This window comes from Atractosteus spatula, chromosome 5 (genome assembly GCF_055471065.1).
Source record: "Atractosteus spatula isolate fAtrSpa1 chromosome 5, fAtrSpa1.hap1, whole genome shotgun sequence".
Lineage (NCBI taxonomy): Eukaryota > Metazoa > Chordata > Actinopteri > Semionotiformes > Lepisosteidae > Atractosteus > Atractosteus spatula.
The window spans coordinates 31,828,054-31,854,510 of record NC_142710.1 but is presented as its reverse complement, the minus strand read 5'-3'; the positions used below and the strand labels follow the sequence as shown (position 1 = coordinate 31,854,510).

Sequence of the window (26,457 nt, the reverse complement as noted above, 5' to 3'; positions counted from 1 at the left end):
AACGAGGTTTCAAAGGAACCCCAGCAGACGATCAGCAACATCACCTAACAACACTGACGCAAAGGCAGAAAAATAGAACCCAGTCATGTGTCCTGACCTCGACTGTCTCTAGAATATTCACCATTGAAGATGTCTCATCTAAACAAGACCATGAGTATAGGAAGAACATTATAATACTTGCTATAAAGATGGGTGAGGGATCTGAGGACGAGAAATCGAAGCATTAAACTCATTTATAGTTGTTTCGTTTCACTTAATGCAATTTATTTCATATTACTTCCTTTTACATTTCAATCTATAATCATTAGATAATTCTACTGACTCTTTATTCAATTTATGTCCTGATTTGTTGTGCCAACTCTCTTTCCCTCGTTGTTTATATCCAGTTTATTTTGACGTGTTCACGTGTGGTTCAAAACATCCTCTTCGGTCCTAAATAAATTCAATTGTGTGTGTTGTCAACATAAGAGATACGATGCAAATAATTGTTCTTAAACGCTCAAGCTGAGCAAAGGTTTTCCTGAACCACTGTGCTTGACTTAAAACATATACGTTGAGATTGGTTATTCTCATTATTGTGTGTTTCAATTTCAAACATGTAGTTTTCCATCCTAAGATTGAGTATTTCTGGAATTATGTATTGTTGGTAGTCGTCACTAATCAGACAATTATGAGTGCTTCGGCTCAACAAGACCAGGTGTAACAAATACATAAAAGTGCCAGTCCTCTCTACACATTGGGATACCCAGTAATTTATATAGAATCAATTATCTTAATTTAGTCTATTAGATCTTTCAAATAATCTTTTTGTTCTGCAGTTGTGGCTGAGTAAGGCTAGTGCCCTTTCATTTTTCGATAATCATTATATTATTTACAACATTCTTTTATTCTTATTCTTATTATTATTATATTATTATTCCTATTTAACATTTACAGTACCAGAAACATGCGAGCTCAGAGTTTGCTACGTTCACATCACAAATAATTAACTAGGCTGTAAATAGGGCGACGTTACGTTACTTGGAAGTTCAGAGTAGAACATTCTGAAATCATTAAAAATGAGTGAGATCACCACAACTGCATCAAGTAAGATCGCTTTGTGTCTTTGAGGAGAGACTGTAACGGGAAACGAAGAAAAGATATGTTCACAATATAATTATAAAATCAATGGTGCATTTAATTACTCAATTTCCCAACATTCTGTTTATTGGCATAGCCACGACTCCTCAGAGGTAAACACAATCACTAGATGCTGACTTGCAATGTTCTGATATTCAGCCAGTCTTTAGACTTATTTACTTAACAACAGTCTGCCACATCTTATAATTACCCCCATAAACTTTCACCTTGGACAAGAGGTATGCAAACAAAGCTTTTGGGGTAGTGTAGTTTAAATATCCGCCTATCCGTGATCATGGCCAATAAATGTGTAACCATTCAAACTACAACTCCCGACATGCCACGTGGTTTGGTCACGCATAAAAATAACAAGGTGAGTTAGACTTGTTCCCATTTTTATTCGTTGTATTGCGAGAAACTGTTGATTATTGTGAGAATAAAACCACGGGTATCGGTCCAGATTGATTCAGAAGGAAAGGGGACACAAAACATAATTTTGTTTTTTGTCATACATTTCCGTTTCTAGTTTGTGGCCTGGAGAATGGCAGTGCGCATGTGCAGCTCTGGGTTTCCTGACTCGCCGGTTTCCGCCATTTTCTGCCTTTTTCCAGAGAAAGAAATTCATCAGACTCAGGTTATTCAGCACCAAAATACAAAGGGGTTGCACAGTGATAACACGTCGATATACCCGAACATGGAGGACGACAGCCATCCCAAAACACTGTGAGTAAGAGACACGGAGTCTCGCTCCATCTAGCAACTTTTTTTTACTTCTCGATTAGCTTGGCCACCCCCGCACTTAAAGAGACAACTGTGTGAAGATGGGAAAGCTATGATACATCTGGAATATTCACACACAGGGCCGTGTCATGATAAGACATTGCTAAGAGAATGTGCGGATTATGAAAACAGGCCGTTACGGCTCACAAGTTTGCCGTTTCGTTTGATGAGCAGTCCCCGCAGTTGAAACAGTCCACGCAATTCGTCACAGTAAAGCAAAAAGAAAAAACCGAGCCTTTTACGGTAGTTACCTAAGACCCAGCATAGGGACATTATTGTGACTTAGATCGGTGATTTTAAAAGGTCTTTTTTCTCTGAGCCGCGTTTCGTATTTCTCTCCCTACATAAACAAGTTGATATCTTGCCGTTGCCCTGTTTCGGTGTTTGCTGGGAAAGTGACATCGTGATCTTCAGGTAGCTCGAGTCTTTGTTACACAAACAGAAATAACGTGCGAACAATGTGCTGTTCCCGATTATCGTTTGTTTTGAAGACGCGTATTCCAGCATTGAAACGGCAACGACGGCCTTGTGCTGTGACGATGGTTTTTTTTTGTGGAAGAGCGAAATCGTATTTTATGTGTTCGCCATTATTGAAGGTTGAAAATGGAAGGATAAAATAAGAGGATATAAACATTTGTTCTGAATTTCCACAGTGCTGTTGCTCCAAAATGTGTTGTTAGGAAAACTCAGATACATTTAACTCATAGGTTCGTCAGGGCACAGTTTATTGCCCAACTTTTAATCAGTCGCTGTTCCCGTTTACGTTGTTGGTGCATAACTTTTATTACCGATAACCTACTTAAAATTAGGACTGCTTCTTTCTTAAGCAACATGAATACTGACCCCCGGTTCGACCGGATGATTCAGATGTTAAGGAAGTATGCCGGTCCGTTTGCCCAATAATACGTTATCGCCATTGGGAGTTACGTTTTAAGATGTAACCTGCCTAATTAAGACGGTATAGGCACATAAATCAACACATTAATTCAGTTTTTAACAAAGTCTGAAGGGGCCATAAAACGAGTGTGCTGTCAGTCCAGTTAAATGACTGTTTGGTTTTGACCCTATGACTAAATAAAAAGTCTCCAGCGACATACAGGCCTACATAAGCTGCTTTGCTGAAACAATTAGTTTGCTCGTCCAGCGCTGTTATCTCTCGATTTGATTACAACCTTCATAAACAGTTTCCTTTCGCGTCTGACTTCCAAGAAATGGAATGACGTAATAATAGTTAACCAAGTGAAATATTTTTTAAAACCTTTCCAACACACTTCAATCATTGAGTTTAAGTGTCCAATACATTGAACTACAATAGTGTTCCCTTACTGAAATTATTTTCTCTTTTTATATTTTTTTGGTGTTCAATATGAGCTAAAGATGGTGCCTTTGTTTTAAAATGATCACAGTATTCTGCATTATTCTTTCAAACAAGAATTCCAAGCCGTCTTATCTCGCTTTTTTATATTTTTCAGCTATGTGGGAAACTTGTCCAGAGATGTCACAGAAGTTTTAATTCTTCAGTTATTCAGTCAAATCGGCCCATGCAAGAGCTGTAAAATGATTACAGAGGTAAGAAGTCGTTATTAAACTCAGCATTAATTTTAGTCACTGTACAAGACGTTACTTCCCCCTGCTACTGTACTACCATATTTATTCATTATGATTTTTCATGATGCAACACAGATGAAGAGGGTAGGAGGGATTGTATTGCAAATCTATGTAAAGGGGAATTGTGTGTACTCAGTTTTGTCAAAGGTCTCAGCTAAGAATGTATGTCTTGAAATTGTATGATCTTGAGTTTTGCCTGTATTAGTAAATGCTACCCTGTATTGTCCTTCACACACATAAGGATGTTTGTAGTTTACTGTGCTTTAATTGAGCTTCCCACAACCTGACATTCCCCCACCCAGTTTTAAATAGATTTCTGCCTGAAGTTAGTCTGTTCTACATCTATGAACAGATACTGTCCTTATAAGCATAAAGAATAGTAACTTGGTTACATGTTGCAGAATCTGCAGTTAAGATTTTGACTTCCATAAGTTTATTGTTGTTCACTTTTTTAAAGTTGGTAAAAGCTTGTAACACATGAGCACAACAGTGCAGTCATCTGTAATTGACGTAGAACACAGTACGCAAAAGAAGAAACTGGTCTTGGCTGAAATTGTGGCTAATTAAGGGCTCTTTGCCCAAATTGGAAACTGTGGCTAAGTTAACTTTTTAAATACTCTTCAGACCTCTTATTTTGGTTGTACATTAGTTAACATCAGTGTTATTGTTCTCATTTTCCTATTGCAGTAATCAGTCCATTTAAAATAAAACTGCCAGTGTACTTAACCTACTGTAATCAGAAGTGTTACATTATATTACAGCAGAGAGTAAGAGCTCACTCCCAACTTGGAAGAGTGTAGAGTTGAAATGGCAAACTCTGACGAGCAAGGATCTCAACATTGAAATGTTATATATATATATGAAGCAAGTGAGAATGTACCTTGGCTATAAATTATAAATAACTTGGAAAATTCTGAATCAATAGTTGAGTCATTAATTTCTTAAGAATGTTGTGCACATTAAAAGTGAAACAAATGATCCTGAATATATTTTACTGGGGGATGAGGATATTCAAACTTCAGTGTTCGCACATTTAGGAATGTAAGGCTTTAGCCTTTGCAAAAGAAAATCTGAAATATAGTTGCAAAAACATAAGAGGGAGGTAAAAATCACGGTGGATTCCTGTTTGCAGGACCTGCTTTGCTTGATGTTCACATAAGTTTAGAAGTATGGTGAAGGGTGAGTTATATAAAGCATTTGTATATGAAATGAAAATACTTCTGATAAATGGATTATTCTCAAGTTGGCTACAGTATATCAAAATTTGACCAGTATATTGTACAGTATTTTACAGCTTTAATGGCAGTGGTGCTTCAGTTCTTGATGGACAGGCTTTCAAAATGAAATCTTCCTTCCGAAATTCTAAGGAGGGGGTTTGAACTTTTGAGTTACAATATTGTATTTTTGTTGTGGTATCAAATAACCCAAATTTTGTATAGCTTTATGTAAAATGTTTTCAGTGATCTCTGCGTTCTGAATGATATGTGCTTTGATTAAAAAATAAAATATTCTTAGGCATCTTTCAGTATCTTAGAATTTTCATGCTAATAAGTTTACTGACTTGTACATAAGTGTGCATCTTATGAAGAATGCTCTCAATAGAAAGCAAAACTGGTTTAGACTGGTTACATCATATTAAGCAATAAGGGCTATTAATAAAACTTGTGAAATGACAGTGTGTATATGACATGAATGGCACTGTTTAACGTGCACACGGATATGCACTAGGTATGACCATTGGTAGCATTGGCAAACTACTTCGTTGGCATGAAACTGAGATTTATCTGAGCTTTGTACAAATGTATAAATAGTGAACGTAACGGCACAGTAGGGGAGTAAGATTGCAACCAATTGAGATTCAACTTTCACTCTAAGTGAATGTGTTGGTCTGTAGTTGTAAATGGAGGGAATTTAAAAACGTTAGGAAATGAGAAGTAACAAGGGTCACAATGGAGATTGGATAGTTTGCAAACTTCTGTATAGTTGTTGGCATTACATGCAAGTAGTGTATTTACAGAATGGTCCTTTTATGATTTATGTAGAGGTGACTGTTCTGTGATGCTCCATATAGCTGCCCATGTATGTAGAAGATGGCTCCCACAACACTAAGCAGCCCTTACCTCCCCCAGAAAAATCTGTTTTTACTAAAGCTTCTGCTTCATGCACGGCACAGGATAGTAAACTTGCTCATGCCTGGAGTACAGTTCAGTGAAACAATCCAGCGGCATGAAGGTTTAGACTTGAGAGACCCTTAGTACTACATCAAATCATTTGCTCTCTCCATGTCTCCTTCCAGATCAATGTGAAGCTGTTAATCGCTAATTATCGAGACAAAATTGTTGCATACATTGTTAGATTGGTTTATCTTTTCGTAGCCTATGTAAAGTATTTGAGGATGTCTCCTTCTTATCCTTGTCTGGCTAGCTACAAAATCTGTTAGTATTCCTTTTTTTAGTTTGTATATATTGTTTGAGAAAATATGTATCTCCTTTTTTGGTGGCTTCAGCTGTAGTTATATTTGACAACTCACTTTGACCTGGTTTTCCCATGTCAGTTGAAGTGCAGATACTGTGTCTTGCTAATTTGCTGTAGCTGTACATTCCCCTAAAGCTCAGCTTATACCCAGAATTAACGCTAGTTTGCCAAGTGAGTGCCAAAACATTTAATGAATGTCACTGGGCAAAGTCTGTTTGCCCACACATGCACCTGAAGGTGGTGTGATAACTGTGGTTTGTGACTGCGTCAGGTTTTGTAAGGACACAGGACAAGTGTTTCAAGATTGGCATTTTGATGTGACTCTGAATTATCATTTAAATATCCGAATGTGTTCAGTGTAGTTCCATAGTACAAACTGATACTGCTCTGAATTCCCAAAGTTCCTTGTGAACATTTCTCACTGAATCTTTTGTGTTCTCTAGAGGAGTCATAGCTTCCATCCATAATGGTTTTTGTCTTGTTATAGAGCTACCTATAACCATTTTGAAGTATAGAATACATTGTAATAACCTCTTTAGTTTTAAGTCTGAATTTTAGGCCATTACATTAAGATATGCTTTAGCATACAGTTTTCAGTGTAGTTCCATGTGATTTGTATTTATCTGCTGTGAGTTAGTATGCTAACAATTTGGACTATGGAGGAATTTACTTCCCTCCGGTTCTGGTTAGATTATTTAATAAGCTTATAGTGGTTGGGTGGACAGATGGAAATTGATCACTATTTAGACCTTTCCGTTATGCATAGGAACTATGATCAAAATGTTGGCAGGAAATTAAAATGGAAATGTTTTAGCTAAAAACAAAAACATTGAAAATATTTTTGGAGGAGATGCTTTTTCTAGTTGTTCGATGCTTCCTCCAGACTGCAGGAGTTTTACTCTGCAGAATTGTGCTTTTCTGTTTTGAAGATTATTTTAATAAGTGTTTTAATTGCATTTCTTAACATATATTCAGATTATTTAAAACTTCGCCCTCTACACAATGTAATGTAAAACGGCTTAGGTACATCAAAGGCCAAGAAAAAATACAACTATTCTTTAAGTATGAAGCATTTGTATTTGGGAAATGTATCCTGTTTCAAAAATGTTTTTTACAAATAACATTAAGATGTGCATAAATGTTAAATAGCTTCAGAAATTTTACTTTTTCCTACAGAATTATTGCTCATTCAAATAGCTATAACTTTTAATTCTGATAAGTTATTGTAAGGTTATGTCATATTTCACAAATTGAAATCCCTTCATTTTCAGCTGATTGGACTCCTTCAAAACCCATTTTTTTTTAATAGAATTAAACTGAGCTCGACGGTGTAACTTCCTGTGAGGTGTTTGCAAGAGTACTGCAGTTTATAAATGTTCCATGTTGAGCTCAATGTTGTGCAATAATATCCTCTCCTGGCTTTTTTTCTCAGCAACCCGATAGCAGAAGGGTCAACTCTTCTGTTGGATTTTCTGTTTTGCAGCATACAAGCAATGATCCCTATTGCTTTGTGGAGTTCTATGAACATAGGGATGCTGCTGCTGCATTGGCAGCAATGAATGGAAGGAAGATAATGGGAAAGGTAAGTATTTTCTGGCTTTTCATAAATTTGTCACTTATTGTTATCAAAAGTAGACTAAGGTAATAAACCCCGGGCTTTGAACAGGATCAAAAGCACTTTGCTATCAGTTTTATCTGTTATCTGGGGTAATACAGACAAAATACAATATCCACCATAGCTACCACATTATGAATTTAAAAACCTGCCAAAAAGAACACACAGATCCGGAAATTTCTAGTTTCACTTCTTGACATTTTCTTTACAAAAAGATGTTCTTAAAATTTAGACTCAAGCTTTTGAGTGTTTACTTCCATCTCTATATGTCTAGTTTTTGTTGTGCACTACCTTGAAAGTGTATCATAAAAGGTGCTAAATATTAAGAAACATCTAATTTATTAATATTAACAAAATACAACATGGCAAAATGTTTAATTGTGCTTCTGTTTTCACTAGTTTTCATTTTAAAGATCATACATATACATGCAAAATTTCTCTGACAGTTGATCTCTGGACAGAAAAATCTCTGCAGTTTATTTTAGCTTGTGGACAAATGCAGACATTACAGAATGCTTTCTAGCAGAGGTTTGTGTGTAACCAGTATGTGGTTTACATCAATTGAGAGTGATTTCAATATAGAAATGCAAAGAGGTGAGTAAAAATGGTAAAAAAAAAACTTTCATGAACAGAGGTGCCTCAGTATATGTAAGCCCCTTTTCAGGAATTTTATAATTTAGATTTGTTAATTTTACATTTAATTTCTAATTGAATGTGACATTAAATGGTCTCAAATGTACGTGGTAGACCAGCTTTATGTGATCTAGAATTTTCACTTCTGATTTTTTTTCTTTCTAGTTTAAAAGGATGCTTCCCTTAGTTAGTCATTTCTATCATTGTGACTCTATAAGCCCATTACAGAGATCAGTACAAGAAATGTATTTTTAAACTGTCAGTTAAGTAATTGATGAACCTTATCTGAATTCGTTCCAAGTTGAAAGTAACGAATCCAGAGAATTCATGGATGGTTTCCAATTTGCATGTTAGGAACATTCATATTGTTGGTCAGACACTGTGATTACCTTGGTGTTGTAGCTGTAGGCTGTTAAATTGGGCAAGAGGAATCATTTTCCGTCAGTGCAGAGAATTTTTATGGGAGAATGAAAATGCAGATGTGGTTTCAGCTCCCTCTTTTTCCCAGCATGCTATGCTAAAAATTGCACTTGTTAAGTCTGTAAAATTCAGACACTCCAGCATCATTTAACTGGATATTGTTTTACATGTATTGGATATACTCTACATTCCTACATACCATTGAATCATTTATTGATTTAAAAATGAATTGTAAAAGTAATTTACTGCTATTTAAACCTAGAAAGAATAGGCTCCTGTCAACATGTTTTTGCTGGTAGATTCAGTTTAAAGAAGAATTGAAGAGGTCATGAACATGGAGTGGCTTGTTTTTAGATAGTAAGGTACATAACGTACTTCTGGTGTACTGATGGAAAGCTGAATGAAATTCTTTATTCTGCTTAAATAATAGAACCTTCCATTTACTTAAACACTGCTATAAAATACTAGTTGTATTTAGGTTTTTGTGAAATTTTCAGTCTGACTGCATTTAATGTTTTAAATGCTATTTAAAAACATTGGTTCTTAATGTTCATATACATATATAGAAAAATGCTGAAATAAGCCAATTGGTTTTCTATGTACAAGTTCATACATTTTTATATGTAATTTGTGAAATCTTTTTCAAATTTTCATGTTTAATCTTTGGAAATACTGAGACCTTCTAAAGCATTAACATACAACCTTTCATGTAGTTGAACTTCTCAAATCCTTTAATTTTATTTATGCATTTTTTCTTTAAAAGGTCAGTTTCCAATTGTATTCCTGTTCTTTAAGTGAAATGTCTCCAGAATCAGAAATGTGCAGTGAACAAACGAGTACCTTTCATAACTAAGCAGTTGATTTCAGAAAGTTTTTGTCCCTAACATTTGCAGTGACCATCACAGTTATCAAAGGTTTGCTTGGTTTTCTATGGACCCAGAAATCCTGTAGAGTGTTTAATTACAATTAATCTAACACAGCAATGAGCTGATCAGCTCATCTGCATCTCATTCAGTACATCGTTAGTTTAGTAGAAATAAATGTAAATTTAGCTCACTTAACTTTTTTCTTTGTCTATGGAAATTTCCATGATGAATATAAAATGCTTTAAGATGTGGCATTCATTTTGTTTCATTTCTAGGAGGTTAAGGTAAATTGGGCCACAACTCCAAGCAGCCAGAAGAAAGACACATCCAGTAAGTTTCTTTCTTTGCCTGTGTACGCAGAAACAACAAATTAAAGGGAGTGACTGAAATTTCTTATTCCACGCTTTAGACATACCTTGAAGAAATAACATTTCGTAAGTTTGCTGGTTCAGGAAGTTCTGTAAATTCATTCTTGTAGCACACTGGCCAAATGCTGCTGTCGGACTCCTAAGGAGTGACTTCACAAACCATGGAGTCTGTGTTATGAAACCTGAGTATAAAAACTGCTTAGCAAGATAACTGTTGTGGTAATACTTCTTTTGTCTTTATAGCTGACGTTTTGGTTTTGAAAGTAGCGATTGAATACTTGAACACTATGTAACCATGTTACAAGCTGGAATTATCAATATGAACATATGATAGTCCTGTCCTCAATCAGTTTTGCTTCTATTTGCCATATATGGTTTTAAAGAATTAGAAATGGATAATTTACACAGCTGCTGTCACATCTACATGTAATACAAAATAGCTCCTAGCTTCTGAAAATGTACCTCATTGGTTGTCAACGTATGGGAAACTGTCTCCATGTGATCACTTTAGCCTGCTTCCTGTTTTGTGTTGACAGCCTCAAATATGGGCATGGTCTTTCTAGGCCAATAAACAGAAGTTCAGTTAATTTCCTGCTCAGTTTTATTCCTTTTGGGTGAAGAAAATAGTTTAATGAAAATCTTCAGTACTGCTTAAAAGTTGTGAATTCCTGTTTTTTAAATGTCATTTACTACAAAATCCTTGTTTAATCAAAACTAGTCTTTTACTAAAAATGTATATCCAGAAGTTGTGTATTGTTCAGGGGAGTTGATGCATGCAATAGAAAAAGAAATGGGTAAATAAGAATTAGTGCGTCTGCAAAAGTAAGACTCATTACCTCAGTTAACCAGGTAAGTATAATTGGGTACCCAGTTAGCCAATCACCAGGATAAAGTTTGGGAGGTCCTCCACTATATAAAGAAACCCAGTTAGTTTGATCTTACACATACAGTTTGGTGTAATACACCATGCCACAATCTAAAGAGACCACTGATGACATCGGAAAGAGTGTTGTAAATGCTTATCAATGTGTAGAGGGTTATGAAACCATAGCAAAACATTTTGGAATTCATTGGTCTGCTTTTAGACGGTTGAGAAATTGAGAAAATTTAAGACCAATGTGATTCTGCCTAGATGTGGATAAAATTATCCCAAAAAGCAATAAGAAAACATTTATACAGGATGTTCAAAAGAACTCCAGGACAGCATCCAGGGATCTCCAGGCCTCTCCGGCTGCACCTGATATCCATGTTCATTCCTCAACAATACGACGCAAGCTGAATAGCAGTAGCATTCATGGGAGGGTTGCAAGGAGAGAACCCCAAAAAAAATCCTCAAAAAGGAACACTGCTGTGCAAGTTTGCCAAAGACCATATGGAATATCCTGTAGATTTGTTTTTTAAATGTTCACTGGACAGATGTATCCAACACTGATCTTTTAAGTCACAACACAAAATGCCACATTTGGCGAAAACCTTACACTGCCTACCACCAAAATAACATTGCCGCGGTCAAGCATGGTTTGGGGCTGCTTTTCTGCCCTTGAAGGTTCATGGGCTACTTGCCATCATTGAGGGATCTATGAATTCGGAATCATACCAAATTTTCTGGAGGAGAACATTGGGCCCTCTGTCCATAGGTTGATGTTGGCGGGGGGAGCGCCCTACAACATGATATGACACTTAACATTCCAGCAAATCTATCAAAGAAAGGAAGATGAAGAAACGGATTTTGGAATAGCTAGGTTCAGATCTCAACCCGATAGAAATGTTGTGGCAAGACCTGAAGCAAGCTGTTCAAGTAAGTCAGCCAGCAAACCTGGAGCAGTTGAAGCAGATTTGTGAGGAAGAATGGGCTAAAATTCTCAAAGCACTAGTGAGAGACTGATCAGTAACTAGGGGGAAGCATCTGGTTGTTGTCATAGCTGCTAAAGAATGTGACACTGCTTATTGAATTATAAAGTTCACTTACTTTTGCGCAGGGGTTGTTGAGTTTGTTAAACATGTTTTATTAAACAAGTAATGACTATTGTATGTGTCCCATTATTCAGGTTATCTCCATTAAATATAAAAGATTTTTTAAAGATTATTTAAAACATGAAAAATGAAATTCATATACTTTCAAGCAGCACTGTACATCTTTCTTTTATGACTGAACTGTAAGAATTCCTCCTCATCTGAAGATGCATGTCATGGAAGTACTCTTCTTTAAGACATCAATGTACATGCAAGGCTCATTCTTTAAAAAAATATATATATATTCAGTAGTTTCACAATTCCTTATCTAAATTACTGACCTGATTGACATTAGCTGGTCTCTACTTAGGGTGTCCCTTCTGGGGGGGGGGGGGGGGGGGGGTTCTGACTGTTATGTCAATGTCTCTGGTGGAAATGCCTGTGCTATTACAGATGCAACTCTGATCAACGTTTCTATATTCAATATAGAGAGAGAGACTAGTTAATCATTGGGTGAATTAGTCTAAACCTGCATTAGTCTTTATAATCTTTTTCCCAGGAATGTGGAATCTAACTGCTTACTTTGTAAGATGATCATTTTAGAACTAAAGAATAATATTTTGTTTAGGGATTCTTCTAGTTTTAATTCAATAACTTGATAATGTTGCTGAATGATACCTGCAATAGTGCAAATACCTTTACTGGAGCCATATTCATAATACTTTACCACCTTATTAAATTTTTTGTCTTTTAATGAACTAATAAAATGGAAAAGGCTGACTTTTATCACTTTACTGTTAGCTTAGGATCCTTCTCTTGACTGTTTGTGAAATTGTTCATATTCAGTATAAATGAACATCTCAATTACGCACGTTTTTAGTTACATTCTCTTCTAGTGCTTTCCTGTAGTGTTTTAGAACTCAAATTGGCAACAGCATAGTATGACTATGATGTCAAATTAGACGGCTTTACATTTTAACTTTTGACATATAAAAGCACTTTTAAAAAAAGAGAATCTATAAAGGCTAATGCAGTGGTATTTTGGGGAAAAATACATCTATGTATTGGATACTTTTTAGTTCCAAAATACATTTCATGTGTTTTTTTCCTGAAGTGGCGCAAATATTGATCAAATGACATGCAGATGGGAACAGGAGTTGGTGTTGGGGAACAGGCTGTTAGATGTGGACTCATTGGAATCGTTCCTCATTTAAAGAGATTGGATCATAAAAGCTGAGGCAATTTTACATCATGGATGGTCTTTTATGCCTCATCCTGTTCTCAGTGACATATTCATTCTTTTATACTAAAAGTATTTATTTAATTGTTTCAGATCACTTCCATGTGTTTGTTGGAGACTTGAGTCCTGAGATAACAACAGAAGACATCAAAGCTGCTTTTGCTCCTTTTGGTAAAATCTCGTAAGTGTGAAGTTTAAAAAGTCATCTCCATCACAGACTGTTGCAGTATTTAATGGAAATTTTCAATGTTATGATTTGCTATATATCTTGAAATGTATTTGATCGTGTGCTTTATGGAAAAGACTTGATTTGTCTTTTTACATTATCATATTTACACATTCTTAATCATTTTCTTTATAACGAATCAAATCCTATGAACATTTGTCATGTTTACCTGTAGTAAACTACTTCTAGTTAATCACAGGGTTTAACATTTGATTTGGTGCAGCTGTTTGGTTGGATTCATTGGTTGGATTTATTGGTTGAATAAGGATTAGTAAATGTATTTTAAATAACTTGGTTCTCTGAAAGTTTTAATGAAAGACCTACCGTAAAGAAGATCATCAACTTACAAGAAGTTTTTCACTCATTGTGATTGTGTACGGGTAAAAGAATAAGTTCAGAGAGAATCAGAATTTCATTTACAGCAGTTTGCGCATAAGTATTTTAAAACCAAGAATAATTGAAGACCTCACTAACCCCACATTTACGTTTTGTGAGCTTTTCATATTTTTACACACAGACATTTTATTAAAGGGGGAAAATATCAAAACAATCATGTTATAGAAGACATTTAATAGCAGAAATGACTGAAGACTGAATGTGAAGGCATGCTCGAAGAAAATGACTGTTTTGGCAATTATCCCTTCTCTGAAAATATTAGGATTTACACTATAGCTTATAAATCATTGGTAAATGCAAATACCAAGCGCTAAATCAGGTTTGCTAAATGGTTCACAGGAAAAGATAGTGACGATATTTGTCAATATGTGGAAGAGTATCTTTTAAATTCATATTTCACCTCCCATTCCCTGTTTCATTCTTCCTCTTTTCATCTTTCAATGGACCACAGTTGCTTTCTTTCTTCCCTACTTCCCTAATATTTGTTTAATTTGCATATGGTAAGTAGTTTTGAATGTGAAATAAGTAAATGTAAAGGCAACGTAAGGTTTATCTCTTTGTAAACCTTAGAAAACTTCAGCTTTTTCGTAGTTGTGAGTCTCAATTAAAAGTAATAGCATTCTGGTTATTTTACAGAATTGCTCATAAGAATGGACAGGATCTTGAAGGCTAACTGCAAGGAACTGTGCACACTGGAAACTCAGTTGTAGATTTTTTTTTCTCATTTCTATTTATTCTTATACATTTTATATTGATCTATTTTAGTATTTTTACATTAACATTTTTTATTTAGTGCAGTTTTTTATAGTATTTCAAATTTTTTATCATTTTATTAAAATCTGTGTAAATTGTTGTTTCGTAATGGTGTGCTTAGTATTGTTGATAGTTTTATTCTCCTTTCCTAAATTTCTGAAAATGTCAATTTTTCGAAATTTACAGCTGCCCAAACTCCATATTGATGGTAAAGAATTGACCAGGAAAAATAAAGAAATCTGTTAACAGGCGATGTATGCCTTTTAATTCCTATTTTTTTTCTCTTTGATATTTCTATATATTTGTATCGGTAGGCAGAACACCATTAGCTGAATTATGTGAATGCATGGCAAACGAAGTAAAGTATTGCTTACGTATTTGCAACACTTAACTTTAGTCAGTAGGATTATAGTCGGAAGGCTATTAAATGATAAAGAAACACCTTATCTATTTTAAGCAACAAAAAGTGTTAAAATTACATCTGTTAATGGAATAAAGCTTTCACAATAGTGTAGGTTGCATGTTTATATTTTTCAAATTCAATTTTGCTTATCAGTTGAACAAGCTGTAGGCAAATATTTTATTCTTAATAGGGTTAACTTAAAATTCTTTATTCTTTCAATACAGTGTGTGTGGTTCCTTTTTTATTTTTTACTTTTTGGTATGTGTCAAGTGGTCTGATAAGCCTGTAATCTCTTTTTACAGGGATGCTCGTGTTGTGAAGGACATGACTACAGGAAAATCAAAGGGTTATGGATTTGTCTCTTTCTATAACAAACTGGTAAGACCTTGCTCCAGTGTCTCCTTTTTAAATGGCTCATTCACTTTAAAGGTAAATGTTTGTTGTTAATAACCAGTACAGAGGGGTAACCTTACCAGTTCTTATTGCAAAAGTGAAATGTTCGGATTTAAGCAGTCTTTCAGTGGGAATGCCTGAAGTGTGAATAGTAAAAACCTGTAATTAAATGTTAAACTGGTGTGAAGCCTGTTAAAAAAAAAATGCTGCGTCTTTAATTTTGATTGTACAGTTACTACAATAAGAAATATGCCCCTGAAACAATGTGAAAGTATTCGGTGAAACCAGTTTCTGAGACAAATGGTAAGGTGTGTGGCTGGCATAAAGCAAGTTCTCACTCTTCTTTGTAGGGGAAAAAATACCCATTAGAGTTGTTTTGCGTAGCTCAAGATTCTTTGTGAAATGGTTTAAACAGTGAATTTCGTTCAGAATGTGTTGCAGCATTTGATGGTTTATGTAGACCTTGGTGTTTTTGATTTGTTCCCAAAATCAGATCCCAAAGTATTATTAATGTTTTAGTATGCTTTATCTGTAAATATTGTATGGACATGTATGTATCTATTAAGGGAACAATAATGGTTTAGAAAAAAGTTAGACATTTTACAACATAAAGTACTGTGCAGTTTCCTTTTATCAAAAAACAGCTGTTACACAATTACCACAATTTAAAATTCAGACCTATAGATGAGCTGATTTCTATTGCTACACAGTAAATCAGCACCTAATCTGTGACATTTTATTTCAAAATATAACGTGGCTGTTCTAGAAAAAGCAGGAGAAGATGATTATTCTTAAGAGAGCTATCCTTTTTCTACTGTTCTAGAAACCTTAAAATGAAGAAACCAAAAATGTTAAAAGAAGATGAAAAGATCTAAACAGTTTATTTTTCATTAAGTTTTGCAAATCACTGGATTGTATTATAACATAATTTGCAAAAGAAAATATCTAACATTTTAGTTTAAGATATTCCCATAGGCACTAAGCATTCTGAGTGCATTGTTTGCAGGTCAGCCTTGTTTGGTAACATTAGCTGTTTAAACCAGTTTTGAAGTTATTTTAAAAACACGTATACTTAATTTTGTAAGCTTAAATTTTGACAGAGTTGTCCTATTTGCAGGATGCAGAAAATGCAATTGTTCACATGGGTGGGCAGTGGTTAGGAGGTCGACAGATTAGGACTAACTGGGCCACTCGCAAGCCACCTGCACCTAAAAACGTACAAGAAAGTAAGTATAGATGCCTTTTCTTTGAGCACAACTTGTTCTTATGTGTTTTTAACCACCTGAGAAGCTTTATGAGGTCGGTGTGGTGGCTCTGTGGCTGAGGATCTGCTCCTGTGGCTGGAACGTTGCTGGTTCGTATCCCGTGGCCAGCAGAGGAATCCTACTCCGTTGGGCCCCTGAGCAAGGCCCTTAACCCCAACTGCCCCAGGGGCACTGTATAAATGGCTGACCCTGGGCTCTGACCCCAAGCTTCTCTCCCTGTCGGCGTATAGTCTCATGGAGAGCAAGTTGGGGTATGCGAAAAGACAAATTCCTAATACAAGAAATTGTATATGGCCAATAAAGTGATCTTTTATATTTGATTGACTCAGGAAGTCTCTTCACTAGACAGTCATTACTTTTTCATTCTTTTGGTCCCTACTAGTTACTGTCCCCACACTCATTTTTGGCCATACTCTGTATTCAGTTATTTAATGTTGCTGCAGATATGTTAGTTCACAAGTTTCCCATCTCTGACCACTGACCATGGTCTGTAAATGTGTTCACATTCGGAAACTGTTGCTCGTCTTGCAAACTCCCTCTTGCTAAGGACATTGAAGTTCATTAGTTCCATTTTTTTAATCACTTGATTACACATTGTCTACAGTCCAAATTCTTTAATTCTCTTCCTTAGATGTATAACAATTTCATCTTTTACAATTATTTAATCTAAGCTAAAGCATCTTTTTGAAGAATGTTTTGTAATGCATTTTATCTTTAGCCAAAAATTGAATTTTTACTCTATCTGAACTTTAATTTGTTTTACTGTTAGTCATATTAGGATATACTTTTGATATTGGTTTCTCAATTGTTTATACAAGTATAAGTACACAACCCTCAAAGTTGGGGGTTTTGTTTATGCAATTAAAATTGTGCAGTACTGATTTTTCCAATTAGCTATACATTATATGCATCTTTGGACAAAATTGTCATTTTTCTTTCACAAATCTAAAACTTTTCAGATTTGCTTTCAATTACAGGTAGCTCTAAGCAACTGAGATTTGAAGATGTTGTGAATCAGTCCAGCCCACAGAATTGCACTGTCTACTGTGGCGGCATCCAGTCAGGATTAACAGGTAAGTAGAGAAATATGTTACATGCATGCACATGTTAGAATTCAGTTTTATTTTCCTTTGTCTTTACAAGTGGTATCAATGTATATGATACTGTACACTACTAGAATCATGCTTCTGAGTGTTTTTCAGAGTGTTGTCATGTTAAGAACTGGTAGACAAAACTGATTCATGACGACAAGCCTGGTACATTTATTTAGAAACTTAACACCTGTGTACTGGGATACTGGAAATACTGATCCTTCTGCATTTATCGGTTATCCTCCAATATTCTATATTTAGATCAGTTTTAGAAATGCATATTTACTGTGGCATAGAGATGTGGCAGAGTAACCGTGAGTAACCAGAGTAATCTAAGAGGGTTATGAGAATACACAAGTTGACTAACTATGGATTTGTAAAATTTTCTTAAATCGAATGAGAAAATGAATGCACTATGTTTTGTTTCTATCAAGCTAGTAGGAATGAAGTTATTCACCTTCATCTCTCTCTCTGCTAGACAAATTTGTATTTTTTTCAGAAATTAAATTGATTTAAAATTTGAGTGGCTCATCTTATTTATATGTAAAGTGAATGGTTTGTAACTTTTTTCTTTTCAAGAGCAACTTATGCGCCAGACCTTTTCACCATTTGGTCAAATAATGGAAATAAGAGTTTTTCCAGAGAAAGGTTATTCATTTATCAGGTATGAACTGTTTTTCAAATTTAAAGTTTTCATGCCTTTTGTGCTTTTTATTCCACTATATTACTTGGATGCATGTATTTTTTTTATGTGTTACCATTATAAGGAGGTATTCAAAACTATAATCACCAAAGAAAACATCACTGCCAAGAACTCACAAATGTATTATCAAGAAATGGCAATCTGTTTTGAAGCAGGTACATTGACATTTTATTGAACAGACATAACATGGGCAGGTGCATCATGCTGATTAGCATGTCATCAACCAGGTTGTTCAATATGGGGTCTGTGAAAGTCTCTGGGCAGTAGTGTACATGACCATCATGTTGTATATGTTGCGGCATTCTGTGCCATTACTTTCATAAAGCCTGGACAAGCATGTGCCTGTTCACTGGTCTCAGCTCTAGATATCACAGGACTTAACAACTTATCCTACAAACATTCAGTGGAACTCAAGTCAGGGCATTCACACCATCACATTTGCAGAAAGCTGCTGTTACAAGAGTCTGCAGGAGGGGAGGCAAGTGAGATCTCAGAACGGGATCAGTGTAGTGATGTGCAGTCAGATGCCATGAACTACTGAATGTGGACTTCTGTAGAAATTGTGCCTGCTTAGACTTTCACATGGGTTTTGATGAGATGTTGTGTGGCCTTCCAAATCACTGCTTACCATTGACAGACTAACATTTTGTCAGGTAAGATCACTGTCAGCTGTGCCCAATCAAGCCTCCAATGAGGTGACTTAGTGCTCATCAGCAGTTGCTTGAGTGGTGCATAGCCAGTCATGAGCAATCAATCGAAGACACTTAAATTAAGTAGCATCCAAAATCAATTTATTTCCGAAAATATGTATGGTGCTTTCTTTTGATGTTCGGTATGCTTTACCTGCATTCATGTTGCCTCTATTGAGAAGGTTACTTTTAGTTTCCTGGAGCCTGTCATGTTAATACATTCAGAAGGTGCACATTTGTATTTTTTTGGATAATTTATGACAGTTACCCAAATTTTGCCAAAAAAGGTCACAAGATGGGCTATGTGGCTTCTTTAAAGTTTCTGAAATTTAATTTCCTTCAACTCTGGGTTCTATCTGCAGGTTTTCATCCCATGAAAGTGCAGCTCATGCCATAGTTTCAGTGAATGGGACAACTATTGAAGGCCATATTGTTAAATGCTATTGGGGCAAAGAATCACCTGACATGGCCAAAGGTTTTCAGCAGGTATGGAACTGTATATTATATTCAAAGTATGCTGTTAAAATATTTTGTCAGATTAGTGTTAGTTTCTAAGGTAGTTTTACTTGCATGGATAGAATAATCAATGCGGTGTGACCTTTTGACTGCATTACCATTGTGTTGATTCTAGATAAATGTCGTCTTTATCTATGCTTTTAGACGTTTTTCTCAAAACATTGGGTGCAGAATTAAATTTCATACTTTCAGGCGGACTATATAAAATCACTTACATTTCAGTAATCCCTGGGAAAAAATGTTTTGCAATAATATGCTTGTATTGAAACAAATGAATAGTTGTCTTTTTACCCTGTTGTTTTTGCAAAATATATTCTGGGATACAGTTTGAAATGATTCACAATTTTAAAAATCTCTTTAGAATAATGTATTTTATCTGTAGCTGTATGTAAAGGTGTCATTGTACTGAGCCCATAGTGACCGTGTTCTCTCTAGATGGAGTATGGTCAGTGGGGACAGTGGAGCCAGATGTATGGAAACCCCCAGCAGTATGGGCAGTATATGGCTAATGGCTGGCAGGTTCCATCCTACGGAATGTATGGACAGGCATGGAATCAGCAAGGATTTGGTGTGGAGTAAGTACTTCACTCATTTATCACATGATGAAAACTAAATCATAAGTTTCACCTGTGTGGGTAGTCAGTTTACTCTCCTGCATTATGATCTAATACAAAGAAAGGCAAAGCTACATTCATAGAGAGAACATTCCATGAGTATATTGAAAAATAAAAGTACAACATTAGTACAACAAAGCTGTGTAAAAGTATTCAGGCATTTATGATTGTACATATAACGAATGACTAACCTGAAGGTTTTAACGTAGTCCTTATAGTAAGTTAAGAACAAGGACAAATGCAGAAGTTTAAAAGAATCAAGTTGTATTTGCTGTGAAAACGTTCAGAGAAGTAGCAGTTCCAAATGTAATCCCATGGGTTGTGAATCTTTGCCCTAAAAATAAGGAGCTGGAATGCCGAGTTAGTCCTTGAGTATTGTCCAGAGCCTTTTTTTAAAACATACAGTAAAATGCCTAAACCATATTATATTGGTGTGGCAGTGTGAGGTAGTGGATGGGGCTCTCAGGTTTTGATCAGAGAGGATTGTGGGTTCATTTTCCATCTGGAGACATTGCTGCTACATCTTTGTGCTTTATCCAAAAAGCTCCAGTAAACTGAAATATGTAACTTGATACCAAAGTTTGCATGTAAAATACAATTGAAAGTACTGCATGTCATATCTCTTCAGAAGTGTCAGCTAGCTTTATAATTATGAATAACTTTGCTCTGAGGAGCAAGATCAGATTAAGATCAAAGTTAGACTAGAAGGTAACATTTATGACAACATCTATTAATTTGTATGTTCTTGCTGACAATCTTAAAAGAGACAATTATATATTCATGTCCATCAGTGAACTGCTGTATATAGTAATTGTAAACTATTCAAGATTTCTTGTTACTATAGTTCAACAGTGAAAAGTCTTTACAAGCTCACTTTGACTCCTGTTTCATCTTCCTACTACATGCATTAAACGTCTGCATACTGTAGTCGTTCTCAGTGATTGCTTTTTAGATAAGTGAAATAAACCATAACACTTCTACTCAATACTGTTTGAATAAGTAGCCATTAATAAGGAGCAATGCATTTAATAGTGCAATGAGGCTGATAAGGTAAAAATGATTTTCCAGTTTTATTTTAACATTAATGCTCTTATTGCTAATGATGTTTTTTTAGTGAAATGTCTGAAGCAGTTGCTTAATAGTAGTTACATTTAATGACATGCCTTTTGGTGTGGAAAATACGAGTTGGGGGCTTCAGAGCCAATTTTGCTGAGAAATGGCACAGATGGGTTTTTCAGAAAATAGTATGAGGGTATGAGGTATTAAGTAATATTTAAAAACTGGGCAGGAAAAATCACAGTAACAGGATGTATGCTCAGTTTTTTTTCCTGTTACAAGTCCACACATTGAACCTGTGGGATTGTGATCCACATTATAGTAAGTGGTGCGGTTCATAAGGTTATCCTGCAATAATGTTCAGAAAGATTGGTTTTGGTATTGTCCTTCACTGCTTGAATACATCAGGAAAGTTTGCCTATGACAGTCTGCTGCTGTGTGATTCTGTAAAGTGTTCTGAGGCAACCTGTCACAAAGCACACATGCAAACAGATTAATATTTCAAAAGCAGCAAGGAAATCCTCCAGCACAGTACAGCGGTGCTGAGTACGTGCGTTTACTTGCTTTTATTTCAAACTGGTGTTGAAGACTTAGAGATTTTCTTTGGCATTTGGAAGTGTCTCGGATTGCTTTATGAATGGAACATCCCACTAAGATCTGACGTCTTGTTCACAGGGACTCCCTTCTGGCGGCAGCAGCACAGAACATATCAAGGTTAAAAACTTATTCAAATACCTTCCAAACAAAAGACAAAACTTTTATCCAAAAGCCTGCTTGCAGACTTTGACAAATGTTTGTTTCTCTTGTAGGCAGTCTCAGTCTCCAGCTTGGATGGGAGGTTTTGGAGCCCAGCCTACCCAGGGGCAGGGAGCACCAGTAATACCAAATCAGGCAGGATTTGGAATGGCCGGTTATCAGACACAGTGAGCTGGAACTCACTCGAAATGCACTCATTCAAAACGAGAAGAAAAACCTTGCAAACTTTAATTTGAGAATGTAATGAGACAAGCATGTCTACACCTGGAAAGAAGTAGAGTATTTATTTTAAATCTAAAAAGATTTGAGACTATAGCCAAGCTTCGCTTATGGTGGAGGAAGCAAATGTCATCTAGGTTTTTTTTTAAGGGGGGTGGGAAGGGTGGGTGGGATTTTTTTTCTGTGGGGAAGTTTTCATGTGTAAGAAAGAAATAAAGTCAACAAAGAACTTTTTGAAATTCTTGTCTGAATTTTCACGCCCTGATACAGTACAACAAAAAAAACAGAGCAGTAAATTGGACAATCTTTAGTTTATCATTCCACGTGCACCAAAATGCAAACGTAAAGGGAGATTTTCATCACTGTAAATGGTGCTTTGCAATTTTTTTTTCCCTAACCTGTGGACCAATTCCCTACCTTTTGTTTCAAAATCAATTCATAGGTGTCCCATGTTATGATGACATTTTAGTACACAGTTGTTTACAGGTTCACGAGTGTACAGAGCTGGAGTTTCTTCTGATTTTCTGTAAACAGATTAAAAACAAGTTACTGTAAATCCCCTTTGAGCCGCTGGGTAAAGGATTCTAATAAAAGCTTGTACATCTTGCTTTCTATTTCAAAAGATAAGAAAATGACTTTCAGTTTTCTGGACCTCTGTTGTATACTTGCAGCAATATATATAAATATATAAATATATTTTTAAGTAGGTTTTTACCCTAGCTACATTGACATGTATCGGTTCTTGACTATTTCTTTACCATTTTGCATTTTTTGTGTAGACCTTTAATTGCAAAAATCTACTTTGATACTGTCCTCTAAATCTATACATGCAGTTCCTTGCATATACATGTAATGTAATTAATGAAGGGAAAGGGTTTTGAAGGTGACACGTGTAAATAAACTTTGATAACTTAGTACCAACAAGGGTTTTTAAAGCATGCTTTCCCATATCGTAGCACATTTGTTATGAGAACTACAATCCGAATGATGTACAAAGCAGTAGATAAAGTGTGCAATGTGTGACTGACATTTATTTGATTCTGTGAGATATAACTTAAAAAGAAGCCTTAATTTTTACAATTTTAATGCATCACTTTTGTTTTTGTTCAAGTATAATTCAAGCCCTCAAGGTTTTTGAGGTATGTGCATTGAGAGCCTGAGTTTGAGTTCTTTGGGTTTTTTTTCTGTCAAGTTTTATTTCCCACTTTAAAAACGTTTGTTTACTATGGCAATCTTCTGTGTAATCTTACATTTCTTTGTGCCATTTGCTAAGTTAAAAGCAGATTAGAACTGCAAAGGATTGTGTGGAATTTTATTTAGACCAGTTTGAGGGTGGTTTGCATGTTAAAAAATGTATAAATGCAGGGTTGCTTGAGTAATGAGTGTATATGGCAAAAATCATGAAAATGTTTGAATGATGAATAAACTAGCTATTGTCTAAATTTCATTACTTCAGTTAAATAAATTGACATTTGGAACCAAATGTGTTCTTCCCCCATTTTGCTGTATATAGTTGCAATATCATATTATTGTGGATTATGTATGATAGCCTGCTTTCTTACATATTTTAGAATATGCTTTTTTAGCTTCTTTGATTTTGTAATCAAACTACAAGTGGGATCATAAATGTTTCCTGATTTAACAGGAAATTAGTGCTTTTTGTAGTAGAAATACACTGCTTAAAATGGTAGGGTGTGGCTTTTATATGTAATGGATCAAAATTTCATTATGAGATAAGCAAATGGATAATGCAGAACTTTATCTTGTTTTTCTTTTAAAAAATAAGAACAATAGAAATTGTTGGTAGGCTTTTACATTACAAAGTCGTCTGTTGAAAATTACTGATTAGCTTTTATATGTTCTCATATGCAAAAATCTTACTTGGCTTTCTTCCCACATAAACTAAGCAGTATGTAATAGTCAAACTTCTGTATAGTAGAACACTTTAGCTTTGAGAACTTTTGATGCTCAACATACGTTACTCCTATCCTGGTCCTGGCTCTCTCTGTGCAGCAATGAATACTGGAATACATTCTGCAAGGTGATCATGACTTGAACTTATCAAGCATACCTGCAAACTACAAGATGCATATTTATCCAGTAAAATCCATTGCAACTGAAGCCTTTCTTCCAACTTTAGAATTAGTTTTACTGGCAAAGTTGTTTTTTTGTACAGTGAAATTTGGTATTTAGGTGAACTGTGTCATTTCATTGACCATTGATTTGTTTTTAAAAGTAAATTTTAACTTTCAATTTTTGCCCCCTTCTACCTTTAGTATTCACCCTTTTTGAGCATATGTCTGAGGAATTTCAGAAGAGATTGAAGTGTGACATAGTAATGTTCAAATCCTTTAGGATGCAATGGAATTCCACATTCTGTACTGCACTGAAAACCCTTTGGAATTGTCACTTTACACAACCAACTAGATTCAAAATAAACATTAGACAAAACAAGTGTGGGTTTACTATGTTAGTGTAGACCTTTGTATACCTCCATTATTTGTAAAGGGAGTTTGAAAGTCATGAGTACTTCGGGTCGCTTGCCTCTCTAGCATCTCATCACTCACAGGTTTACTCCACTCCAGCATCTGTTAACCCAAGTCAAGACTTGGAAGCTCAAGGTAGCTTCTCCTAGGACAGTACCACACCATCAACAAGTGCCAGTTATTTTCCACATGGTTGTTGGAGATGAGATATGCATGAAAGATTGAGTCGACAATGGTTTGCTTTCTCCCTGGAGATAAGGTGGCAAACATTCAAAGAGTAGAATCTGTTCCTAGCAAAGACAGGTGTAAACGAATTCATATTGCCACAATCAATACAATTTCATTTCAAATCAAATTCAAAGACTTTGGAGACAAATTGAAGAGGAAGACCACATCCATGTTCTACTCAGTGGTGGATGTGTACAGCACCTCAAGGAAGATGGCTACAAATGCTAATTCATGAACACATTTCTGAGAAAATGATGTCCTGAAGAAGGCTTTAGCTTTTTTTGTCCACTGCAATCTTTTCAGTAGCAAAGGTTGTTTGACCAGATATGACAGATTACATCTGAATAATAGCACCAGTAAGCTAGAGGCAATGATCAACAAAGCAAATAACATTTAAAAAGGAAGGAAGGAGAATCCCAAGAAAATTGACGAGAGATACCCTCCCTAGGGAGAAACAGGACCTCTCACAGAACCAGGTAATACAATTTTTCTTTACCTTAGAAGCAATTGAAACAAAATGCAAAGAGACAGAAAAGTAGGCTTGACTCATTGAATACATTTGAAAAGACACATGACAATTAGAGTATTATGAGCATGGCACAATACCTAATTCAGATACTGTATACACACTACATTATAATGCAGTCTTATAAAATGAAATCAGACATGCAAGTGTAAAAAGTGCTTTTCAGGGGAGATTTTTTTTTAGTGTCCGTATGCTGTACTGAGATTAAAAATGCAACAAATTAATATTGAGACTAAGGGTATTTGTTGCATTTTTAATACCTTTTTCTATCCATTGGGAGAAACTAATAGGAATGGTAAACATGGTTAATACCTTCTTCTTCACCTACTCCATTTGTCAGCTCTCCTGCTAGAAGAAGCCCTTGTATTATCTAGCCTTTTCAAGCAATCCAGATCAGAGTGAGGAGAACTGAGATGAGAGAGCCATTAAGGCACTGAATGAATCATCTTCAAAATATGGTATGCTTTTAATCTGTACAGTCAGAGTTTAAAACAAAGGATTACAATTTCAGGAAATAAGACTGAAGAAGTGAGATTGTAAGAAAATTAGATTGGAACAGAGAATAAGAGAGGATACAGGATAAATCTGGAAATGTTAGAAAATGAATGGCAACAGGTGAGATCATTTTCTGCTTGTAACACAAAACAGATTCATCCCCCAAGTAAGCAAATAAAAGTCAGGAGAGGAGGGTTCAATAAATCAAATATTAGCAGTTAATAATCATACTAATGAAAAGACTTTATAAATCATTCAGAAAAGAACAGGATAAGGCCAAAGAAAGGGAACATAATAAGCTAGAAGCACAAGAAAAGCCAAAACAAAGAGGATGCAATATTGTAATGGAGTTTAAAATTAACATTATGGATGTTTTTCTGTATTACAACGAAAAAAGACAAGTAAATGATTAGCTGTCTCAGATATAAAATGGGAAACGTTTCCGTAATTAAAGGGAAAGAGGATGTATTAAGTTAAAATTTTGCTAAAGTATTTTCCGAGGAAAAAGTAGACAATATGCCTCACGCTAAGCAATTACAAAACTATATTTTTGTAATACTCCATT

General features: G+C 35.4%; 1 protein-coding gene across 8 annotated transcripts; it reads left to right on the top strand.

The window, feature by feature from the left end:
* The first annotated feature begins 1,414 nt into the window (after positions 1-1,414).
* tial1 (TIA1 cytotoxic granule-associated RNA binding protein-like 1) lies at positions 1,415-23,640 on the top strand. 8 transcript variants are annotated; one of them, XM_088916849.1, is made up of 14 exons: positions 1,415-1,492; positions 1,646-1,842; positions 3,372-3,468; positions 7,415-7,564; positions 9,792-9,846; positions 13,171-13,258; positions 15,158-15,233; positions 16,366-16,474; positions 17,473-17,586; positions 18,184-18,268; positions 19,359-19,482; positions 19,948-20,087; positions 21,858-21,896; positions 21,992-23,640. In XM_088916849.1, the coding sequence occupies exons 1-14, from the start codon at positions 1,415-1,417 to the stop codon at positions 22,107-22,109; spliced, it is 1,470 nt and encodes a 489-aa protein (XP_088772975.1). In that variant the 3' UTR covers positions 22,110-23,640. The 8 variants fall into 8 exon arrangements, with proteins under 8 accessions (XP_088772975.1, XP_088772983.1, XP_088772977.1 ...); XM_088916857.1 differs by having other exon boundaries at positions 1,473-1,492; positions 1,731-1,842; XM_088916852.1 differs by lacking the exon at positions 1,415-1,492 and having other exon boundaries at positions 1,645-1,842; positions 7,466-7,564.
* Positions 23,641-26,457: the final 2,817 nt, after the last annotated feature.